This window comes from Phalaenopsis equestris, unplaced genomic scaffold (assembly GCF_001263595.1).
Source record: "Phalaenopsis equestris unplaced genomic scaffold, ASM126359v1 Scaffold000099, whole genome shotgun sequence".
NCBI classification, from domain to species: domain Eukaryota; kingdom Viridiplantae; phylum Streptophyta; class Magnoliopsida; order Asparagales; family Orchidaceae; genus Phalaenopsis; species Phalaenopsis equestris.
In genome coordinates this window covers 225,299-249,249 of record NW_018164541.1, presented here as the reverse complement: position 1 = coordinate 249,249, position 23,951 = coordinate 225,299, and the positions used below count along the sequence as shown (strand labels likewise).

Below are 23,951 nucleotides of genomic sequence, written 5' to 3'. Positions count from 1 at the left end.
GCATTTAAGTAAAAAGATGCCTACATACTTAAAATGATTATTTCCTATAGTCATTTTTTCCACATTTGGATATTTGCAGGGGTGCTAATTGCCATTTGACAGACTGAAATAAGGGGCGGATCTTAGCCTATAAGGCTCCGCCAAATGTATGGCATACGGAGGGGAATAGTTAAGAAATTAAATGAAAAAGAAGAAAAGCATTGCATGAAATTCTGAAAATTGTTTTACAAATGAAAATAATAAGTAAAGGCGTGGGAAAAATTACAACAGAGAAAATATTGGTTATAGAATAGGAAGTCATTATAATTAACAGAACAACTTACTTAAAAAAGCACGATGCATAAATCCACTTCCACGTGTATCGGTGCTGAATACACTTCTATATCCAACCAAGCCCCTATATAAGTCACACCAAAAGGGCTGAGAAGTTTTAGAAAGCCATTATTGAATGATACCCACATATTCATTAGCACCAATTACCAGCTCTTTTGAAATATTAAAAAAAAACAAATAGACAAGATAACCTAAAATTTTAAGGAGGTTACCATTCATTAGATATATGGAATTATGTATGATAATTAGAAAAGAGGTATCATGATTCTAATGGTTCAAAAAATGTCATGGGAATCACCCTGAAATGGTGAAAATGGAAAATGCAATTTCCTTAAAAACAAGCAAAACTCAAACTAAGAATATGCAAATAAGAAATAAAATGATGCATTATCTTTATCCACTAAAATAAAAATAGGATAAAGCTAGCTAATAATAACTATAAATGGCCAAACAATAAGAACGTCTAAAGATTCAGCTGATGGAACGAAAATACAGAAGAATAGAATTACCAACCTAGATGGGCATGTAAGTGACATTCTGGTCCTACCGACATTCCCTGGTACAGGACCCATGTCAGCCACCTCACCTCTCCTATGTGAAAGGGCTTCCATGACAAGGCCAACATGCTCTTCATTCACCTGAAATGACAATTCAGTCAATTTAAAAAACAAAAAAATAAAAGAAATTTTCTAACGAAGTGAAGTGTCAAAATAGTCCCCTGACTGTTGACATAGGATTATTTTAGTACCAGACTGTATAAAAGTGTCAAATTAGTCTCCAGACTCTTTAAATTGATGTTGAAATAATCCTTTGTGGGGACTATTCATCCAATATTAAAAAAGTCCGGGAACTAAATTGTAACTTTAATAGAACCTGGGACTAAATGACCCCTTGCAAAGAGACAAGGGACTATTTTGACATTTTTCTCCTTTCTAATGTATAGACAAGATGAAATCTTCTTATACCTCAATCGTCACTTCCTCTATAGGCTCAAGCTTTTCACCATTCTCAGTTTTATACCTGGATCCAAAAGAGAAAGCATTCATGTCAAACACTCAAACAAGACGAGCACATATCTAAAAAGTCCAAATTTTCAAAATTTTAAAATTCACTTAATTTTTCTAGTTAAACACTAGAAAGTTTAGGCCTTATAATGAAAAATAGGAGAAGCAGCAATGAAAGATAAGGTTGTGCAAAACAAGTTATGTAGCTTGGGCATGAACAACTAAGAATATAAGACAACAAGGGGGGCATTGAATTAATAGAAAGAACAGAAATAGAGTAAATGTACGCTCAAAGAAAATGTACAAAAAGGCTTGTAAATGATGCCGCATTAAGCACTCATCAAAGATGAATTGCCACATTAAGCACTCATCAAGGATGAATGAAGAGGGATACATAAAGTTTACCACAAATAATTGAGATAAGAGCAATAATTATAATGTTGAATATTAAAGGGAATATACAAATATACTGATAGAAGGCAGATGCAAAAATCATATAACAGCAAGGAAATTAAAGCAATTAAGTTCCTAAATGTAACCACATAGAGATCAGCTAAAACAAATTACAATGTGTAGTGGCACGGTTTCTATGAGTTTCTAAATGCAAAAAAATAGCTTTTACGAAGTGTAGTAGCACGGCTTTTCAATAGGATGAAGCTATGTGAATAACGGCAGTAAACCAATGCTTTTCATTATGAAAAAAGTATCAAGACAATAGTATTAACTTTTGGGTCTATCTATTGGGTGATGCATAAATTTAGGTAAAATCAGTCAGCTAAAGACACAGAAACTATAAAGTTCAATTGGAAAAAAAGATATTTCTTATGAATTATACATGCATGATCACTCAAAAAAATTCACCTCACTTGGAGACTCCTTGATTGTGATGAGAAACAGAAGGGTAGTTTTTCTTCATGTAAATAGGTTTAATTTTTTACCAAATTTTCATTGATCCAAGCCCAAGAATTTTTTAAATCTGGGGTTGAGACTTGCTATGAGTGCAAGCACTTAAAGTTAATTATTCTCCCACTTGATTAAGGAGGTTGCTTAAACTCAACTTTATACTTGGATGTGAATTTTTGTAAATAGTGAATTGTCATGTGAAAGGAACCAAGAATCTATAATCCCATTATCTCAGGTAAACCAATGGATCTAGTCCAAAAACAATTACGTTTTTGAGCAGTAATGTTCTGAGAGCCTGATTAGCAATTGTGGATTGCCTTACTTAAGTGTACCAATCAGATCGGGGCGAAAATATGAAATTAACAATGTATCGAAGACTTTCTTTCGAAAATGATGTCTGCTCAATTATTGGAAAAGGGTTGGCGATACCAATTTCATTGAAAAGTTCAAAAATACAAGGCACGGTTTTGTAATTAAGAGCCAAATATGACCAACAAAAGGTCAGCAACATTGAATGACTATTAGTTACAATGAGTTTCAAATTCACTTGAAAAATTTTATCCAAAATACATACGGATTGACTGGTGGATTTGATTTAGGTAGATAAGCTTATTATCTCGGAGTTGGACAAAGATTAATAAGGGATGGAGCTTTATATCCTTTGCAAGCTCAAATTTTGATTTAATTGATGTGTTGGCTGTGTGTCAACTGAAATTAATTAGGATCAGACCAACATGTATAAGAAGGCACATAAAAGAGCTTACAACCTAAAAGAACAAAAACTTGGTTATGGGTCTCACAACTTTACCCAATTGGTAAGGTAACCTAAATGGTTTAGTTTGATGAACTTTTAGCTTTAAGCCAGACCGGTTAAACAAGATTAGAATTACATCTATTGAAAAGTCATAGTTTTCTATTTGATAGGTGACGTGGGAGCTTCCCACAGAAAATCCAACAGCGTTCTCAGCTACAATACTGGGATGAATCTGTGATACCTGATACAGTACCACGAAATGTAGAGAGAGACCGTGGGCCTCGTACAGACAACCTGGGAACTCATAAAGTTTGGGCTCATAACATGCATTAAACTCAAAAAAGTACTTTACTTGCATTTAGGCTCATAACATGCATTAAACTCAAAAAAGTACTTTACTTGCCGAAACATACCATAGAAGGGCTTTTCGGCATAAATTTGTTTTTCCAAAAATACCAATTTTTTTCCCAACTCTTTCTAACACCTTAATCTTCACCTTCCCCTCGTTGATTTCGTGCTAAACCCCATATGAAAGCTTTCAACTTAATTCGGATGCTTCCGATACAATTTTGGCGCCTCCAACGGCTACCAAAAATGATAAAAACACAAAAACAAGGCAAATATATAAACGGAAGCGTGGGGAAGGAAATGAAAGCCTCAAATGACATGAAAGAGGTGTTCGTACCCTTTGAATTTGCCTCCGAATCCTGAATCGTGAGCTGCGGTTTTCGATTGCCGCACCCCAGCATCAGACCGCGACTCTGCTACAACGCAGATCACATAGGAGATCGCGAGATCACCTACAGACAAGTGAGGAAGCTATCGCATGAGGGAACCGAATGAGGGAGCAGAAATTCGGGAGAGAGGGAAAGAAATCAGAGATCTATAGGCCCTAATTGACCGAGACAACAACTAAAAGGATTGAAGGTCAGTTGAGAACAATAATTGTGTAATTAGGAATATAACTAAGGATTATTTAGGTTAAAAAAACATATAACTTTTGAATTTCATATCTCTCAGTCTGTTAACAATTCATGCATAGTGCTTTATATGAAATTGATTGATTTCATGCTTAGAATTTAATAAAATTATTTTGATCGAATTCTGAGAGATGAAAAAGTTTGAATAGTTTTCAAATGTGTTAAACTTTACCTAGTTTCTTGAAATTTTGGGCGTTACAGCTCTCCCCTCCTTACAAAAAATTTTATCCTCGAAATTTCTAATTTTACTGGAATAAGAAGGGATATTTTTGTAGCGTGACTTCTTTTTCCCAAGTGGCTTTCTTTTCAGCCATGTGCTTCCACTTTATCTTCACAAAAGGAATATGTTTGTTCATGAGCTTTTTAATATCAGTTGCTAAAATCTTTTCAGGATCTTCAATATATGTTAGATTTTTATGTACTTCAATACCTTCATATGAAATTCTCTGCTCTGAATTTGAAAATCATTTTCTTCGCATTAAAATATGAAACACACCATGAATATCTGACTTCCACGGGTAACACTTATCTGAATAGTTTTCAAATGTGTTAAACTTTACCTAGTTTCTTGAAATTTTGGGCGTTACAGCTCTCCCCTCCTTACAAAAAATTTTATCCTCGAAATTTCTAATTTTACTGGAATAAGAAGGGATATTTTTGTAGCGTGACTTCTTTTTCCCAAGTAGCTTTCTTTTCAGCCATATTCTTCCACTTTATCTTCACAAAAGGAATCTATTAGTTTATGAGCTTCTTAATATCAGTTGCTAAAATCTTTTCAGGCTCTTCAATATATGTTAGATTTTTATGTACTTCAATACCTTCATATGAAATTCTCTGCTCTGAATTTGAAAATCATTTTCTTCGCATTAAAATATGAAACACACCATGAATATCTGACTTCTGCGGGTAACACTAATCTGTAGGCAACTAGAATGACCTTTTCTATAATTTCGAAAGGACCACTATACTTGAGACTCAGCTTGCTTCCTTAACCAAATCTAGTTGTACCTTTCGTTGGCCTGACTTTTAAAAATATGAAATCTCCAACTTCAAATTTGACTGCTTTGTGCTTTGGGATTAGTATTTCTGCTATCGATCATCAACAACTTTCAATCTATCGCTAATTAAACTGATTTTCTATGTGGTTTTATCAACAAGCTCAAGACCTAACATTTGACGTTCACCAACTTCAGCCAAATTGAGTGGAGTACTGCAATTTCCGTCATACAGTGTTTCATAAGGAGCCAATTTGATACTAGAGTGATAGCTATTGTTGTAAACAAACTCGATCATTAGGATGTGATAACTGCCTCCAAAGTCAAGGACACAAAGCCTTAACAGGACTTCTAATACTTGAATTGTACTATGATTTTCTGCCAATTTATGGATGTAAACAGTGATGAAATGTAACTACGTAGCCATACGTTGTTAAATGTCTTTCCACAACTTGGACGTGAATATTTCATCTCTGTCAGAAACTATAACTTTTGAAATACTATGCAATCTAATAATTTCTTTTACATACAATTTGAGCAGCTTATCCAATGAATTTGTTTGTCTGATAAGCAAAAAGTGAGCTGACTTGGTTAATATGTCAATAATGACCCAAATACTATTATGATCGTCTTGAACAAAGAAATCCAATAATAAAAGTCAGCAAAATATTCACATTTTCATTCAGGCATCGGTAAAGATTGTAGCAGTCTGTTGGGTCTCTAATACTCAGCCTTTACAATCTAGCATGCTTGACATTAAGATGCACACTCAACAACATCCTTATTCATACCTGACCATCAAAATGTCAATTTCAAATTTGACACGTTTTTTTGAAACGATCGATCGAGAGCTCGAAATTTGAAGAAAACCAAATTTGACACGTTTTTTTTTACTCAATCATCGATGAGGTTGTCCGAACGACTTCGAATGACGAAACGGATTGTGTCGTCGGGTCCAGAACGTAGATTTTACCTAGGAAGGACGCTCACTTTGTTGTAGTTTCATGCGCGAGAAAATAGCACACAAATCGAGGGATGTTCAATATTAATTAAAAAAATAATAATTCTTTTCACTTAAATCCCTAACCCCTAAATTCACGCACGGCCTCTCGTCCCCTCTCTTTCTCTCGTTCGCGACCCATACGCAACTCGCCCTGCTTCCCAAGCAAAGCCCTAGCCGAACCCGATCCCCTTCTTCTCTCGCGAGTTGTTGCGCTCGAACCCTAGGGTGGAATTCTTCCAAGCCAGCGCGTCTTCGACTCGAGGTCCCTTCCTCTCTGCTGCTCTGCCTAAAAGCTCCTCACTGTAGCCACGCCTCTGTCTTCACCTGCTCCCTGCCGCGCTCCAGCTTTCTACCCGCCACGCTCCTCTGTGCCTCCTGTGCCCGTCGCCTTCAGGTTTCGGTTCACCCCGAGGTGAGTTCAAGTATTCTTCCTCCTCCCTCTTCTACTATAAAAACCCCACTTGGGGAAGGGTTTAGGGGTTGGTCGAAATTCAAAGGAAGGGGGGGAGTACTGCCATTTTCTATTTTGGATTCGCTTGTTGTTTTCCCTTGAGTGGTTTGGTGTTCTTGAGGTGTTGTTTTTTTCTTGTTCTTCTCTTGAAAAAAAAAATCAAGCAAGTTATCCCTTCCTCTTTTAGCTATTCATTACCGTTGGTTGTTTGCTTGGTTGCTTGTTCTAGCTTCAATGTTTCTCTGGATAAAATAAAAAAGGAGAGGAAAAAGGAAAAAAAAGAGAGGAGGAAGAATGGTCTATACTTTTACTTCTTTAGTCCTTCTTATGGTGGCATGATTGTTTGTTTTGCATGAAAGTTTAGTCTCTCAAGCATAAATGTTGAATTTGTTTAGCATGTTGCTCATTTTTTTTAGATGGTTTGGAAGGTTTCTCATGCTCTATTAAAAGAAGTTTGGAAAATGATTTGAAACTACGTTGGTAGTGAAGGTTTTGAAACTTTGAAAGTTTCTTTTCTTTTTTTTTTAATAAAAATAAAAATGAAAAACACATTTTTGCCTTTATTCTGAATGTTTGGAAGGTTTGAAGGCTTCATTTAAAGAGGTGACAGAGCTGGATGTTGTGGCATTTTGGGAGTGTGAAACTTACTATTTTATATGACAAAAGAGATGCCTTAAGCTTGTGGGTTCATCATTTTGAGAGGGGTCGTCCATAATTTTGAGAAAGGATAATGTTGGCTTCTAGAACCTATTCTCTTTATTTATTATTCTATTTTTTTTTTAGACTTGGATATGTGTGGTTCCTTTGCCACTTTGAGGTGGGTTTAAACTAAAACGTTCTTTTGTCTCCAATGTGCGCTACTTTCCTTGGAAAAGGCTTGATGCTTTAAGACTCATTTTGAGCACCACATACATGTTAATTCATGTTAGTTCAAGGTATTTGAGGTATTGTTTTGGATGATGCCTACACGGGTCCGAGGTGTAAGATGCGCCTAACTTGTTTCACTTTGACAGGTTATAACTGTAAATTAATTTCTTTTAGGATGTGAGGGATTCCTGGAACTTCACTTGTATGGTTTGCATATCCAATAGTCAATTCGGATTTTTTTACAATTGTGCTACCTCATCCATGCAAGAAAAAGCTATATTTTCGCTGATCTTGCAAGTAAAATGATGGTATTTTGGGCTCCGACATGAGAACTCATTGACTTTTTTTTGTTATATGCACATGAGAATTTTGTTTTGAAGATTGGATATCAAGTATGTAAACATAAGGGAATTCTTTTGTTATATGCTTTGTGTTGTTGGAAATTGTGTTGTTGGAAATTTTGAGAATTTTCGTTGCATATTATACACCGATTTGAGAATTTTCGTTGCATATTATACATTGAAATAGTGAAATTTGTGTGTTAGATATGCAAATACATGGAAGTTAGGTGGCATTTCTATGTGAATTCATTTAAAGTCCCCTTCACTATAAGGTCAATTATCGAGTCCATCAACTTCTTTCCCCTTTGGATACATATGAAGCAAAACAATGCAAATACAAAAAAAAAGTCGGCATTTACATACACACTTTTTAAATTCTATTTATTTGCATGTCTAATACTTGAACCTCAAATTTCATATTAAACCTTGCGATGACTTGTGTTCCAAATTGCTTAAACATTATTCTTACCCTTCCATCTTGTGGATATTTATATATATGCTACACAATTCTTTTGTATTTCCATATCTAACGCAAATTTCTTTTTATAAATATGCACCATTTCAGTTTAAACAAAGGTTGGCCTTTGATATATGCTATTTGTTCCACGAAAGTCTTATTGAAGGCCTATGGGTGGAATACTATGTTGGATTTTAAATCTTCCCTTATTGATTTGGAAGAGCTTTAAGATGCATTTTGTAAGCCTGAAATGTTGCGGCTTTGGGTGGCTTTTGGCCCATTGTTTGGGCTGCGATTTTCGTTATGTTGGGGTTGTTTTGGTGCCCTGTTTGAGCTGCAGTGTTGAAAAGATTTGGGATTATTTTGTGTCCCGTTTGTGCTGCGATTTTTTTAGGGTACTTGTAGCTTATTTGGACCACGGTTTGGAAGTTTAAATGCTATTTTTGTGGGCTATACGGCTGCAGTTTTTTGGGTTTTTTTGCAGCTTATTTGGACCACGGTTTGGAAGTTTTAAATGCTATTTTTGTGGGCTATACGACTGCAGTTTTTTGAGTCTTTTGCAGCTTATTTGGACCACGGTTTGGAAGTTTTAGATGCTATTTTTGTGGGCTATACGGCTGCAGTTTTTTGGGTCATTTGCAGCTTATATGGGCCATGGTTTGGAAGTTTTAAATGATGTCTTAGTGGGCTATATGGCTGCAGTGTTTGGGGTCTTTGTAGCTTATTTATGCCACGATTTTGGGCAATTTTGAGATCACTTCAACGAATCCCCCCTTTTAGAGTCTGATGAGGTGCGACTCTCACCAGCACTCCTCCTGACTTTTATAATCATATCAGCATATATGATATATTATATTTCATAATTCATTCATATACATACTTAGAAGCATAGAAATCATATCATCCAAAATATGCAAACTATATAAAGTTGCTAAAACTAATATAATAAAAATACGTGCCCAAAACATATATACAAGCTCTTAAAACTATCATGCAAAAGTTGTAAATGACACACCTAGCTACTTGTTTCGGTACTCGTTGCCCTACCTTAAAGGCAATAATGAAGAATGAGCAACAACGAGCTCAGAGAAATTATCAGGGCTAACATAAGATTACATGGAAAAGGAACAACGTACATGCTTGTAAGAAATTGTACATGTCTACACGTACAAATAATAACACAATAGAATGGTATAAAACATGAAAAGAGAGCAGATAGTATAAACATCAGCTCTACAATGCAGCATGTAGGTCGTACTCATGAAATCATAAGTATAGTCAAAAACATACTCATAAGTATGTTCTTAGGCTGTTTATCGTATGTAATCATAATAATGTCATTTTATAAAAGTCATTTCATAGTAATGTCACTTGTTTAACGTATAGAGTTCAATTATCTTCATGTCCTTTCATCATGGGCCATCGCCTTGTCCCAAAGTCATATAACTATCGATAAAGGTTGGACTTCTCACAACATAACAGTTACTAATAGCCCCTCTGATATCCACAGTTATCTAACGTTCTGTATATGCCTAATTATAACGGTTCCCATAACTACGTCCCCATATAAATATTAGGAGTCAGGAATACAACATCCATGCATAATATACTTACAAGCACTTGTATAATAGTTTACTCATACATTTATTATGACATTTAAATCATCATTCCTCTGTTAAGCATTTATAAGACATTCCATGTATCGTAGGCATGAAGCATAACAAATGAATAACTATAGGGAATTCATATTATAAGCATAGTAATATGTAGCATAGTATGGTCATAGCATTACATATATCGTAAGAAAAGTAAACATGCATTCATACTTTCAATTGCAGATATTCATTTAGAATATGCAGGAAATTCTAAATGAATCTCTATTAATTAAATATCATATGAAAACCTATAGAATATTTTTTTTCTTAAATAAGCATAAGATTATTTCACCTGATTTAACAGAGCAGCCTTACGACGAGTGCCTACAAGCTCGTCTTGAGCTAAACATCATATGAATTCATAACTTGCCAAAAACATATCTCAAAAGTGTATTTCGACATAAATATTTATTTTTTCCGAAAAACCAAATTTCTCCCCAACTCTTTCTAACACCTTAATCTTCACTTTTTCTTTGTTGATTTCGTGCTAAAACCCATATGGAAGCTTTCAACTTACTTTCGACGCTTCTGATACAACATCTGCGCATTCGACGGCTACCAGAAACGAGAAACGCAAGAAAAACAATACAAATGTCAAAATGAAAGGGTGAGGATGGAAATAAAAGTTTCAAATGACATGAAAGAGGTTTTCATACCCTTCAATTTTGCCCCGAAACCTTGAATCGTGAGCTATGAAGCTATAGACTGCGACTTCGCTATGGTGTAGATAGTGTAGGAGCTCGCGAGATCATCTTTAGAAGAGCGAGGAAGCTATCGCTTGAGGGAACCAAGTGAGGGAGCAGAAATTCGGGAGGGAAGGAAATTGTAGCACTGGAGGCCCTAATCGATCGAAAACAACGACTAAAAGGAGTGAAGGTCGGTTGAGAACAATAATTTGTAATTAGGAATATAATTAAGGATTAATTAGGTTAAAAAAACATATAACTTCTGAATTTCATATCTCTCAATCCGTTAACAATTCATGCATGGTGCTTTATATGTAATTGATCAATTTCTGCGTAGAAGTTCATAAAATTATTTCGATCAAATTCCAAGAGATGAAAAATTTAGGGTACGTATCAAATGTGTTGAAATTTACCTAGTTTCTTCAAATTTGGGCGTTACAACAACCTCCCCATCATCATAATTACTGCAGCCCCCATACAACACCTTATTGTCTCCTGCAGCCCCGTGCCTCCCTGCCACCTCCGTCCTCGCTGCCATCACTGTTCCAACCTCCCTCTTTGCTGCCCTTGTAATTCCAACGCTCCCCTTGTTGCATCGCTATTCTAGCCACCAGAAATTCCATCCCCTTCTCACCAGATGTTGTTCCAGCAATCCCAGACCACATCCCTGCCACCTAACTATTGTCCCAGCCTTCTTGCACCACCTCCCTATAAAATTTCTATTGTTCTAGCCTCTGAATACCCAAATTCCACCTAGCTGTCGCCCAAAACATCAAGGACCTCGTGTTCTGGTGTTATATCCACCCACTTGCTCTGCACTCCCACCTTATCATCATCATTTTGGACACCCAACAACCACCACCATCACCTGCAATCCACCCTAATTTGAGTTGGTGTTGTCATTTGTCGCAATGTTAGATTTCCTTTTGTCGTATTGTTGTAATTTCCCCTTTTAGTTGTGTGGTTGTAACTTCGCTATTCGAATTCAGCAATAATATTTTGTTATCTATTGTTGTTTAGGTTAACTCCAGTATCAATAGGTTTATTGGCCTTGAGTTGACCCAAATTAATCAAAACGGGCCTACACCCATGAAAGACACTTAGAACCTTGGGGATGAGAAAAGCGTGGTAATTGATCTTATGAACTATCCTCTAAATTAATATCCTAACTGGCTTAGTTTGACAAACTTACTAACCTTATGAAAGCCCAATTAATTGAGACCGACATAGATTATGATAGCCCTATCGATTAGGATGGACATACATCCATAAGAAGACCCAAATTTTAACTTGCTTTGAACAATCATTGTGAATTTTGATAGGAGTATTGAAAGTAATTATTTTGCATGTTAAAAGGGTCCAATAGACTAGGACTTATAACCTCAAGTCTAAGTGAAATCCAAGAAATGTGCTGAAGCAAAAGCTATTACAGAACTGCGGAAGCGGAAGTCACACGTTACAAAATTCGGCTTTTTGCGTAATAAAATCACATAATAGTGGGAAGAGGGTGCCAAGATTGCGATTGCAATAATTTCTATTTTTCCTTTTACATTTTCTTTCTTTTTCTGGTTTTTTTTCCTATTTCATCATTTCTAATTAAGGTACTTGCAATTAGAGGCTTATTTATATAGGGCTTTTGGTAGTTTTGAAGGCTTTCAGTTATTGTCATTGTGTTTTAATATTTTGTTCTCTATTTTATGCTCCCTGAAGTGGTGTATCATCTTCCTTTTGAAAGTGGTGCGTATGTATCTTACACAACACATATGGTGAAACCTCCTCACTACTCATACTCTGTTATTTCATCTTTCGACGGTTGCTTTCAATCCGGGCTGCTGTCCAATAGTAAATTTCACCTCATATCCTCTTCCAACGTCATTTACCTCACATCTTATTCCTTCGCTATTCCCTAATCGCCACCCCACTAAACCCCCTTCATAAACACCCTCTAGAAAGCTTGAAACGGCGTCATCTAGTATTAGAGCCCGACAAATCCTAAATTTTTAGAGATTTGTCATCCCTACATCCACCAAAAATCAATCCTGGTGCCTACCACCAAAGCTTAAAGCATCAGCTAGCTTTCGACCTACCAAAAAAAATTTTCCAACATCGCCTACCAAGAGCTCCTTTTTCGTCAAAACTTCCATTGGAAAAACGAGACATCATGCAGCCAAGAAGAGACCATCAACGAGATATTCAGGAGATCACTATAGAGGGTATGCAGCAAGAAATTCTTCAGCTACAATAAAGGCTTGCCGCCTTTGCAAGGAGACAAACTCGATGAGATCACCATAGCTACAATAGAAGTGAATCCCTTCCACCATAAAATTTTCAATTACGATGAACCAACACCCTGACGATTTGACATGAAATATCGAAGAAGCCAATATTTTTAAGTGAAATTTGACTTGTTGGATTACGGTCACATGGATCTAGACGAGTTCACTGAATGGTTCTAGAAAATGGAACGAATTTTTGAGTATAAAGGAGCTCCATCTGACAAAGGGTCAAACTAGTTGTATTAAGTTTAAGAAGAACGCTTCCTTGATGGAACCTAAAGTGTCTTCGATAACGGGAATGATAAAATAAAATTACTATCCAGTTCAAGATGAAATTAAAGATACAACGGAAGTATCTATCAATACATTAAAGCTATAATGTGATTTCAAGCAGCTTATGTTAAAAGTGGAACTAATGGAGTTCGATGAGAACACAATAGTCAGCTATATTGGGGTATTGAGACCATTCATTGGTAACGTGGTACGATTATAACCCTAATTGATATTACAGTATTTCTAGACCCTTGCTCTTAAAGTGATCCTAAAATCAAATTGTCATGGCTCATCATGAACGATAACTCGATAGTCGTGGCTCATAGTCATACAACTCGATAGTCATGGCTCATCATGATCCTGAAATCAAATTGTTCTTAATTTATCCGCCAGATCCATTTGAAAAATATCACGATCATGAAATGTTTTTTCATGATCATTTGATTACATTTATATTCATATAAAAGCATTCGAAATATTTTTCTTGCCATTTGAACATGTTTGATGAATTATGCTCTAGCACCAATATTTTAATGCACCAACACACCTTGGCTTATTTGCCAAATCAACCAAAAAGTGTCAAGATTATGAAATGTGTTTTCATGATCATTCTGATTAGATATGTGCTAGTTAGCCATTTATTTTTATAGAGTATTGAATGTATTCATTTGAGCATGTTTGATAAATTATGTCTCGACACCTCCATTTTAATGCATCAGCATGCCTTTCGAAGCATTGGCACATCTATTTGAGGCGATGTTCGAACTATGAGTCCCCATAAGTCATTTAAAAATGTGTGGATTGTTAACACAAATTTCAAGAAACCAGGTAAAGCTCGATACCTTTAAAAAATACCGCAAATTTTACATCTCTTCGAATTCAATCGAAAAAAGTTTATTAAATTCTACAAAAGAAATCAATTAATTTCATATAGAACAACATGTATGAATAATGAATGGATTGAGAGATATAAAATTGAGAAATTTTAAGTTTTATTAACTTAATTAATATTTAATTATCCTAATCCTCCCTTGATATCCCGTACCCGCAGTGTTCACCACCACCTATTTTATTTGTTGGATGCATCGTCGACTCTCCAGAGCTTTGTTATTTTCCCCTCCCTTTGCGTTCTCAACCATCTAGAGCTTCCAGCAAGCCCCTGCATGAAATGCAGTTGGGCTACTGTAGCAGTCACACGAACTGGGCACTGGGCCGAATGCAACAGAGCATGATTCAAGGTTCCGGGGAAATTTCTATAAGTGTGAATCCCTCTCTCAAAATATTTGAGACTTTCATTTTCTTCATCACCCTTTCGTTCAGGCATTTGCCTCATTTTTCGTTCTTTTCTCGTTTTTGATAGTCGTCGGAGGCGCCGATTTTGTGCTAGAAGTGTCTTAATTGATTTTGTGACTCTTTAAAAACATTTTAGCACAAAATCAGAGAGAAATAAGGTTCAGGTGATAGGAAGGAGGAAAAGTAAATTTGATGATTTTAAAAAGGCGAATTTATACCGAAAAGCCCTTTTGAGGTATGTTTTGGTGAGTAAAGTACATTTTTCGGTTAATGCATGTTACGAACTAAATTTTATAAAATCATACGCCATCTATGAGCCCCAGGTTATCAATACGATGCGACGAGCTCGAAACAAGCATGTGGGCACTAATCGTAAGGCTGCTTCGTCAAGCCAGGTGAAATAATCTTTTAATAACTGAAAAAAAATAATCTTCTATAGCTTTTCATATGATTTCTATTTTGACACAGATGTATTTAGAAGTTCCTGCATATTATAAATGGATGTGTAATTGAAAGTATGATGCACGTTTACTTTTCTTACGATACATGTAATGTTATTGTTAGGTTATGCTACATATGACTCTGCATATGATATGAATTTTCTACAGGTATTTATTTATTATGCTTCATATTTATGTCTATGATACATGTAATACCTGATAAATGTTTGATGCATGAGTGATGATTCAAATGTTAAGAGTAATGCTATAGGTAAACTATTACATAAGTGTTTGCAAGTACATTAGCTGAGATGTATTTCCGAATCCTGATATTTTATTCACAGACAAAACACTGGGAACTGTTGAAATCATGCAGTAATAGAAAGCTAGGGAACCGTGGGTATCAAAGGGGCTATCGATAATTGTCATGTTGGGAGAAGCCTAACCTATATCGATAGTTTATATGACATTTAGGATCGGTGACGACCCAAGATAAAAAGACATGAAAATAGTTGGCTCATATACATTAAATAAGTGACATTACTATGAAATGACATTATTATGATTACATACTATAAACAACATATGAACATGCTTATGAACACGCTTTTGATTATACTTATGATCTCATGCTTACAATGAACATGTTACACTGCAGTCTTAATTTTTACAATGTCTGCTTCTTTTTCATGTTCTCTCTACAATGCTAGCATGTTATTACTTGTGTGTGTAGAAATGTACAGTTTTTTACGAGCATGCAAGTTATTTCTTTTTCAAATATAAAATGTTATTTTAGCCTTGATTATTTCTCCGAGCTCGTTGTTGTTCATCTTTCATTTTTGTCTTCCAGGCAGTAGCAACGAGCACGAGGGCGAATAACTAAGTCTGTCTTTGTATAGCTTTTGCACGACAATTTCGGGAACTTGTACATATGCTTTGAGTTCGTATTTTTATTTATATTTAGCAGTTGTGTATAGTTTTCATGTTTTTAATAATGAGATTTTCATGTTTCCAAGTATGTAAAAGAAATACAATGTATCACATAAATTCTGGCGATTTAGTTAGACTAATTCATCACCCACTGGGTTCTGATTATAAAAGTCACGACAAGTGCTGGTGAGAGTTGATCTAACCAGATTGCTAGCCTCTGCCGCACCACGATTGACCCTACCAGCGGGATTAGTTGGAGTGTGACACATTTACGAATTCTCTACTCCATATAGTTTTGACAAAATATACCTCTAATATGTTGGCATAATTCTCAATGTGACAGCACATAATTGGTGTTTATGTTGTTCGTACTTCGCATGTTGTCATATTTTACTTGAAACGTAAGTGAGTTGACTAGGCAACAATAACAACAAGCCTTTATCCCACTAAATCGGGTCGGCTATATGAATCATTTTTCTCCATCGTGTCCTACTGAGTGTCATGTTTTCATTTAATTCTAATAAATCAGTGAGTTCACTATATTCCATCAAATTCAAATACGATGAAGATTGACTTTTTTTAATCTATGTATATATTTATATATATATATATATACATATATGTATGTATGTATATATAAAAAGTATATGATACGTATACATGTCTCTATTTTCTTAGGATAACTACATACATAACACTTTAATATTACTATATCAATGCACTTATTTGAATAAAATTATTGAGAGTTTGATAAAAATAAAAAGGGATTTTTACATACCAAGGTGCCTAAACTCTTGCATTTACATATCAAGGTCTCGAAATACTTTATTTACACACGGAGGTCTCCTTCACGTTGGTCGGACATTTGCCTGTCAGTTGTAAGTCTCCTCTGGTCTGGGGTTCGATATCCCCCGAGTATAGGGTGTGGTACTCAAATTCTTAGATTCATGAGGGATGGTCGCAGCTCGTATAATAGCCTCCGGTCATTCTTTTAATATATATATATATATATATATATTCTTAAAGTTCTTCAATGTGTCATGGAACAAAAGCATTCCATCGCATGTTTTCAATAATAAAATTTGCACCTAACCTAACTAAGAATAAAGACCATGGGTATTTCAGTAATATTGAAGTAGCGTAGTCAAGCCCACTTATGTCTTCCAAAGTTGCCTATCATCTTTGTTTAAGCATGGCAGCCAAAGGAGAGCCCATGGGTGTTTTAGCAATGTTGAAATTACATGGTCATGCCCACTACTGCTAACAAAAGTTGTCAATCCATCTTTATTTAAGCATGGTCTCCAAGGCAAGCATTTAGCTCCCTAAAGCCATATTGATGATCAGCAGTGGATGAAAATACTCTAGATAATTTGAAGAAAAATGGTGCAAGGTCTTTACGCTCTGTTCAAATCAAGATTGAGGACAGTAAAGTCACTGGCTTTGATTGAATCAAACATCTAACATGTAAGGAAGAGAGTAAAGAAAAAAGGGGTAAGTCATGCTTACATGAGAGCGGGTGCGCAAGGGAATGAAGAGTAAGGTAAACTGATTCAACTACAACCACATGACAAGATGAACAGTACTCAACCAATTAATTAAGAAACTATAGTTAAGGAAGTTGTTCATTACAAGAGCTTATAATTAGCTTTTAGACTTAATCAACCCTAATTTTGAGGCAAACAAATGTCATCTAAGACTATGACAAGTACATTCATTACACCCTTTCTTGCATAACTTAGCGCTAAACTATAGCATTACCGTTAGATGAGCTTTGCTTTGTCATAAAAAATAGAAAATTAATCAATAGAATTCAATTATGTAAAGGGATTGATTATAAAAAAAAAATCAATAGAATTCAATTATGTAAAGGGATTGATTAGACCCTCATGTTTGTTATAGCAGTGTAAAATTATTCGACTTTGCAACTGGAGCTTGTTAAGATGACTAAGGACTATTGAGTTAAGCAATATTTCCGCATTTAGGCATGTTCAAATGGCAGGGAGATAATTTAATCCTTTGAACATTTTGAACTATAACACATATATGCAACTCGACCACTAGAGCTAATTGAATTGGTAGGAAAATCATTTAATCCTTTGGACTTGTTGAACTATCACAAATGTATGCCTACTCGGCTACTAGAGCTTATTGAATTAACTTAATAGCTCGACCCTTACATTTATAAGCTGGGGTGTCAATTTGCCGTTAGGCTTCAAATAATGGACTTGTTAAACTATCATTTATAGTACTAAATCAGCTATTGAAGCTTATTAAATTAACCAAATCAGCTAATAAAGCTTATTAAATTAACTTGACAACTCAATCCTTTGACTTATGAACTAGCTTTTTGGTTCTACCTAGAAGCTTAGTGTACCAATTAAAAGATGATTCGGCCCTAGGACTTACTGAAATTTGTTTAACATGATAGCTCAACCCTTAGGGATGTGAGCTCAGAATATCAATTCAATCCTTATTCTTATTGAACTAAGAGAAGAATAGCTAGTCAAAGAAATCACCAAAGAAAAAAAGTTAAACCTTATGCTAGACAAAGAGATGATTTCACGTAAAAATAGCAATCACACTTGTAGTAAAGTAAAAAAATAATCAACTTCTAAAATAGTATGCAACATTCAACAAAAGTTAGAATTTTATTATTAATAAAAATAATATTTTACAAATTTTAAGATCTTTTATTTATATTCCCAAACTCTGGAAGTCATTTATCGAAGATAATACATTGGCTCAAGCATATTGACAGAAATCTCCGCAATCCATAACAGGAAACCCACATATAAATAAACATCATATAGGAATTGGCAGAAGAGTCTCTTCATCAAAGAAAAATGAATTTAAATCCTCAGGATGTGCATATGGCTATAGGAATCAAAGCCATCGTTGAACAAGCGTTGATGCTAAATCACTATGATCAATGCTATTGTAGTGATTTGATAAAGGACTCCATGAATATGAGCTTACAAAGTAGTGCTCGCCTCTCTACCTAATTTGAACCACTATGTGCATTTGTCACCCGATTAATTTTCCATGCTAGCTCTTTAAAACGCAAATTAGACAGTATTCACCTCTCACTTTTCTCTCTTCTCCTTTTCCATTGTCTTTCCTTCAATTTCCTCTAAAGCATGTGTCTAACATAAATATCAGTTAAGATCATAAAAGCATTCTTTAAAGTAGCAAACAAAAAGAACAAAACAAATATACTCAAAAATAATAAAAAAAATAAAGAACTATAGTTATTACAAAAGCTTCCTAGTAAACTCACATGACCCTTGGTGGCGACACAGACAGCTCAAATCCTTCACGCCTCATGTTTTCAATTAAAATACCTGGGATTTACAGCAACCGTAAGCACAAGAATATCTAATATATCATAGGATAAATTGACTTGAGTTCTTCAAAAAATATAAAAAAGCAATAAAAAACTGAAAATATACTAAATGATAAATAAACTGAAATGGAAAAAAAACACACAAAACATACCTAATTGTAGCTCTCCTCTCCCTTGAACTTCAAAGGATTCAGATGCACCTGGAATAACATTTATAGCAAGATTTGTTTCAGCTTCAGCCAACAGGCGGTCACCTATTTTTCCTCCAGTCAACTGAAATTTAAAATTTATAGTAAATAAAGTAAGGTTTGTCGAAGCCTGAACCAAATCATAAAGTTTCAATATCAACCTATCCTCTGTGGTTCTGAATTTTTGGGGCCAGGTTAACTTTCCAGTTGGGTGGCTGAAATCAATTCAAACAGAATCAAGATGCAGACCTCGTACTTTCACAACACTTTATATTTAGTATCATAAAACTCCACTATTTGGAATAATGAAGCCTACCTCAAAATGTTTTTACATTAATATAGTCTAAATTAAATTATTAAGATAATTTCAGAAGATAAACCACAGATTTTAAAAAAAAAATCTGATGGTCATATTAAATTTGCAATTTCAAGATTACAAGACATTCTTCATTGAGCAATTACAAAGGCTGGGTTATAATTCCATTTTTAATATTTCGTGAAAGAAAGGCATGATAAGAACTTCATGGCGAAAGATTTCAAGTCGAAACATCTGTCGAAGGAATTGGCCTAAGTATTATATGCAGAAGATGATAAGCCAAAATATCAGTTGTGGTGCAAAATGAAGAATAAACTCATACAAAGTCATCGAAGTGATTCCAAAGTGAACTTTAACACATTGCATAAAATAAACCTCAATTTATAGAACCTCTAAAGCATAAGACTTCCAAGGAGCTTTCATTGTAAATTACTAAAGTTGTACCAACAAATCAAGTACCCTTTAAGGTTTACATAGTTGTATGGATTTGTTGATAAATGTGGGTTAAGACTGTCAAGATCAAATAAAGGCAATTCAATTAATGCAATGTGTCTCCGTAAAAAGGAACTCCCTGTAATATCCTCCCATCGCTCAGCTTACGTATGAGTCTACACCTTTATAGAAAAACAGAGGCGGCGGACTTGAAGTGACATAAAAAAGCCACAACTATAAGCTAGGGAGTATTTAGTCTGAAAAGAAGCTGCCAATGAGTACATAGTAGCCGCATCCCACAACTTACTCGATAATGCCAACATTGATTCACAAAAAGGAGGAGCTTTATTTTGGATGAAAGAATCGTGCATTTTATTTCCGAATGAAATTTCCAACTAACGCTAACAAAGTAGATCAAATAAAATTGGTTGTTTGGTTTGTTGAAAAAGGGAGTGTAAGAGAAATATAATGTTAAAGTAATGTACTATGTTTGGAATTTTTTATAGTTACTTGGTTCAGTATAAAATAAATACATAATTTTGTACTTTATTGTTTGGTTTGAAGAAAATAAATTCAATGTAAAATAAACCTGTTAAGTTTGGTGGCGGTGACGGCGGGCCACGGCAAGCAGAAGGGGGCAGGCAGCTGCGACAGGTGGCTGACGATTGTGGTGGCGGTCAAGTGCAAGCAGGCAGTATCAATGATGGGCAAGACGCGAGCAGCAACTAGTGGCAGTGTCACTTAATGCAAAGCACTCTAAGAACTTTCCTAAGTGATCAAGAGGTTAAGGGACCGTTTGGTTGAGTAGATATATGGTGTATTGTGATTCTTTTGCATAAATTTTAGAAAATAGTGTGTTTGGTTTGAAGAATTACAAATGCAATATAAAAATCTAAATAAATTTGAAGAATACATCATACTTCATTTTGGATTAATAAACTACCGGCAGGCCGCCGTCGCACCCGTCGTTCGCCGCCAGTTGCCCATCTGTCTCACGTTGTCGCTGCCACCAGCTGCTAGTCGTCTACCCAATGTCAGTCGTCCTCCCTCCCGCCTTCTGCAATAGCCAACTGCAAGCCGTCGCTACCTACACTGACCGTCCTCCTGCCGCCCAGAAACCCACCCCTGTCGGCGTCTTGCCCCTCTACTGTCAAACAAAAAAGATATTTTTTAAAGAATATAATTTGAAATACATTATTTTTAATCTACTCCAAACCAAACAAAAAAATTTAAAAGTCTTGTGTTTATTTTACGATGAGCCAAAAAACTCTAAATATTTTAAATACGTTGTAATTATAGTACTCTGCTAATCTTTTACAATGCATTTCATTTTCAACAAACCAAACAGCCCTAAAAAAAGCATGGCATTTGAAGACATAAGCACCTGGGATGCTAGTCAGACATCTGGTTCAGTCCTCTCTAATTTCTGGCAACCTCCCCCTCACGGATGGATTAAAGTCAACGTCGATGAAGCTCTTCTACCTTATGGTATCACTGCCACGAGTACCATTATTCGAAATGAACAAGGTGAGGGACCTATTGCCGCGGGACAAGTTGTGGAGCATTGGGATTGGGCCAAAGTGAAGCTTGAAGCCATCTGTTTTTTTCATAATATTTTGGAACCATGGATGTTTGAATGCAATGGCATAATCATTGAAGGGTATCGTTATGGATAACATTATCGTTATGTTGTTTATGAGATCAACCATGAAGAAGGAGGTTTGGCAAAACTAAAATGAAGACGATGTAGACTTTGCCTTTTATGCTCAAGTTTAGACAAGTTTTGCATTCTGATATACCACGAGACAATAAGAGGGTACCCTTTTTTTGTGCTAGGCTTGCCCTTAATGATCCTCTTATTCTGATGCATGTAGATGATGATAAGGAACTCTCTACCTTACTTGTAGATTACAGTTCTCACTTTTGTACATCACAGAAGCATAAATGCATAGTTTTTGTACCTTTTTGATATAGAAATGCAAAATGCATACTTTCAAAGAAATCCCTAATGAGCCTACGTTTAATGAACATGGCTTAAAACATCATCCCTAATGAACTCAAGGAAAACAATCACTCGTAAGCCCATTTGTATTTAAATTTTTTGTCTACAACCCACAAACCAACCTCTGACAACGTTAGTGGCTTGGCACACACCACCAGGCTAATCATTATCAGCCAATTTTCATTAGATGTTGACAATGTACCGATTTGATCATCAACATGTCATATCCTAGTCTAACCAACCCAAAATACATATGGTTCCAGAGAAAAAAAAAATATTTTACAGATTACAATGCCTCATGAGAATATGCATCATGCATTATTAAGAACACTCAAAGAAGAAAAAAAACTTAGGATTTGATAAAATTTTTAGCTCTGGTCAATATTTTAGTCAAAACATGATTTATATGTGAAAAAAACTAATTAGTAGGATAAATAATGATATGAACAAACTAAATTCAAAAACCATTTATCTTTGCAGTTATCTCCATCATTCAACAAAAGAGCATCATATATATAAGAACCATACCAATTTGCAATAATAATAGCATTTGTTAGTGTAGTAACCAAAAAACAAAAATGAAAAGAAATCTCAAAAGGTAGAGTTGATTCAATCAATCATCTCGTTAGTTTCTTTTAGGAGACGGGCATCTCATTTCAACGAGATGAAACAAAGAGCGAAAAGGAAGAAATAGAGAAAAAAGGTTGTGACCATCTCAAATCTTGTTGTTGACACCGCATCTGAGTGAAAGAAGGTTGTCGGCATTACTTACAATTGATTTGGCACTCACGTGAGTCTAAGTGCATCTGCAGTGGAGGTGCTCGGTTCCCATGTGTGGGAGGAAGGATGATGTCGCGAGAAACAGGAGTTGTGCCCTAGCCTAGCAAAATGGAACAACAACAACAACAACAACAACAACAAAGCCTTTTTCATTTAGTTCTAGTAAATTAAGATCATTTTTAATACAATAAGCCCAAGTCTTCCTAGGTCTACCTCTGTTTTTCTTAACACAAGTCGAATTTAAAACATCTACTCTCCTAATCGGATCATCTAATGGTCGACGTTTAATATGACCAAACCATCTAAGGCGACTTTCTCTAATTTTGTCTGTCACAGGAGCTACACCAACCCTATCACGAATATATTCATTCCGCATTTTGTCTCTAAGTGTAAAGCCACTCATCCACCTAATCATTGTCATCTCGGCAACACTTAACTTATTATTATGCTTCTCTTTTAAAGGCCAACATTCAGCGCCATAGAGCATTGCAGGTCTCACCACCGTCTTATAAAATTTTCCTTTCAGTCTTAGCGGTACTTTTCTATCACACAAAAGGCCCGAAGCATTCCTCCACTTCAACCAACCAACTTGAATTCTACTATTAACATCCCCATCTATATCACCATCGCTTTGGACAACGGACCCAAGATATCTAAATCGTTCACACCTTTTAATAATTTGATCACCCAAAGTCACACTTCTGTCACTAGAGCTATTACTACTAAAATTACATTCCATGTATTCAGTTTTAGTTCTACTTAAACGAAGGTCTTTAGACTCCAATGTGCACATCCATAATTCAAGTTTTTCCTGGGCTTTTTCTCTCGTTTTATCCACGAGAAGAACATCATCAGCAAAAAGCATACACCAAGGTACATCCTCTTGTAGATGTCCAGTAAGACCATCCATAACTAAAGCAAAAAGATATGGGCTTAAAGTCGATCCCTGATGTAAACCAACAGAAATAGGAAAATATTTTGTCAATCCTCCTTCAGTTTGAACACAAGTAACAGCTCTAGTATACATATCTTTAATGACTTGAATATAAGTCATATCAACACATTTCTTCTCGAGAACTCTCCAAAGGATATCTCTTGGAACCTTATCGTAAGCTTTTTCTAAATCAATAAAAATCAAATGTAAATTCTCCTTATTATCTCTGAACTTCTCCATCAAACCTCTCAATAAATGTATAGCTTCCATAATAGACGTGGCTGGCATAAATCCAAATTGACTATGAGAAATTTT

The 23,951-nt window shown here is 35.4% G+C and overlaps 1 protein-coding gene across 1 annotated transcript in view; it reads right to left on the bottom strand.

Annotated features, from left to right (window-relative positions):
- Positions 1 to 23,951, bottom strand: part of LOC110020535 (GTP-binding protein TypA/BipA homolog) — a 107,424-nt gene that overhangs the window by 44,406 nt on the left and 39,067 nt on the right. The window contains exons 9-13 of the mRNA XM_020718674.1: positions 19,137 to 19,257; positions 18,919 to 18,982; positions 1,299 to 1,353; positions 847 to 971; positions 324 to 397 (exon numbers count right to left, since the gene is read on the bottom strand). Coding sequence (XP_020574333.1) covers positions 324 to 397; positions 847 to 971; positions 1,299 to 1,353; positions 18,919 to 18,982; positions 19,137 to 19,257 — 439 coding nt within the window. The remainder of the gene's footprint in view (positions 1 to 323; positions 398 to 846; positions 972 to 1,298; positions 1,354 to 18,918; positions 18,983 to 19,136; positions 19,258 to 23,951) is intronic.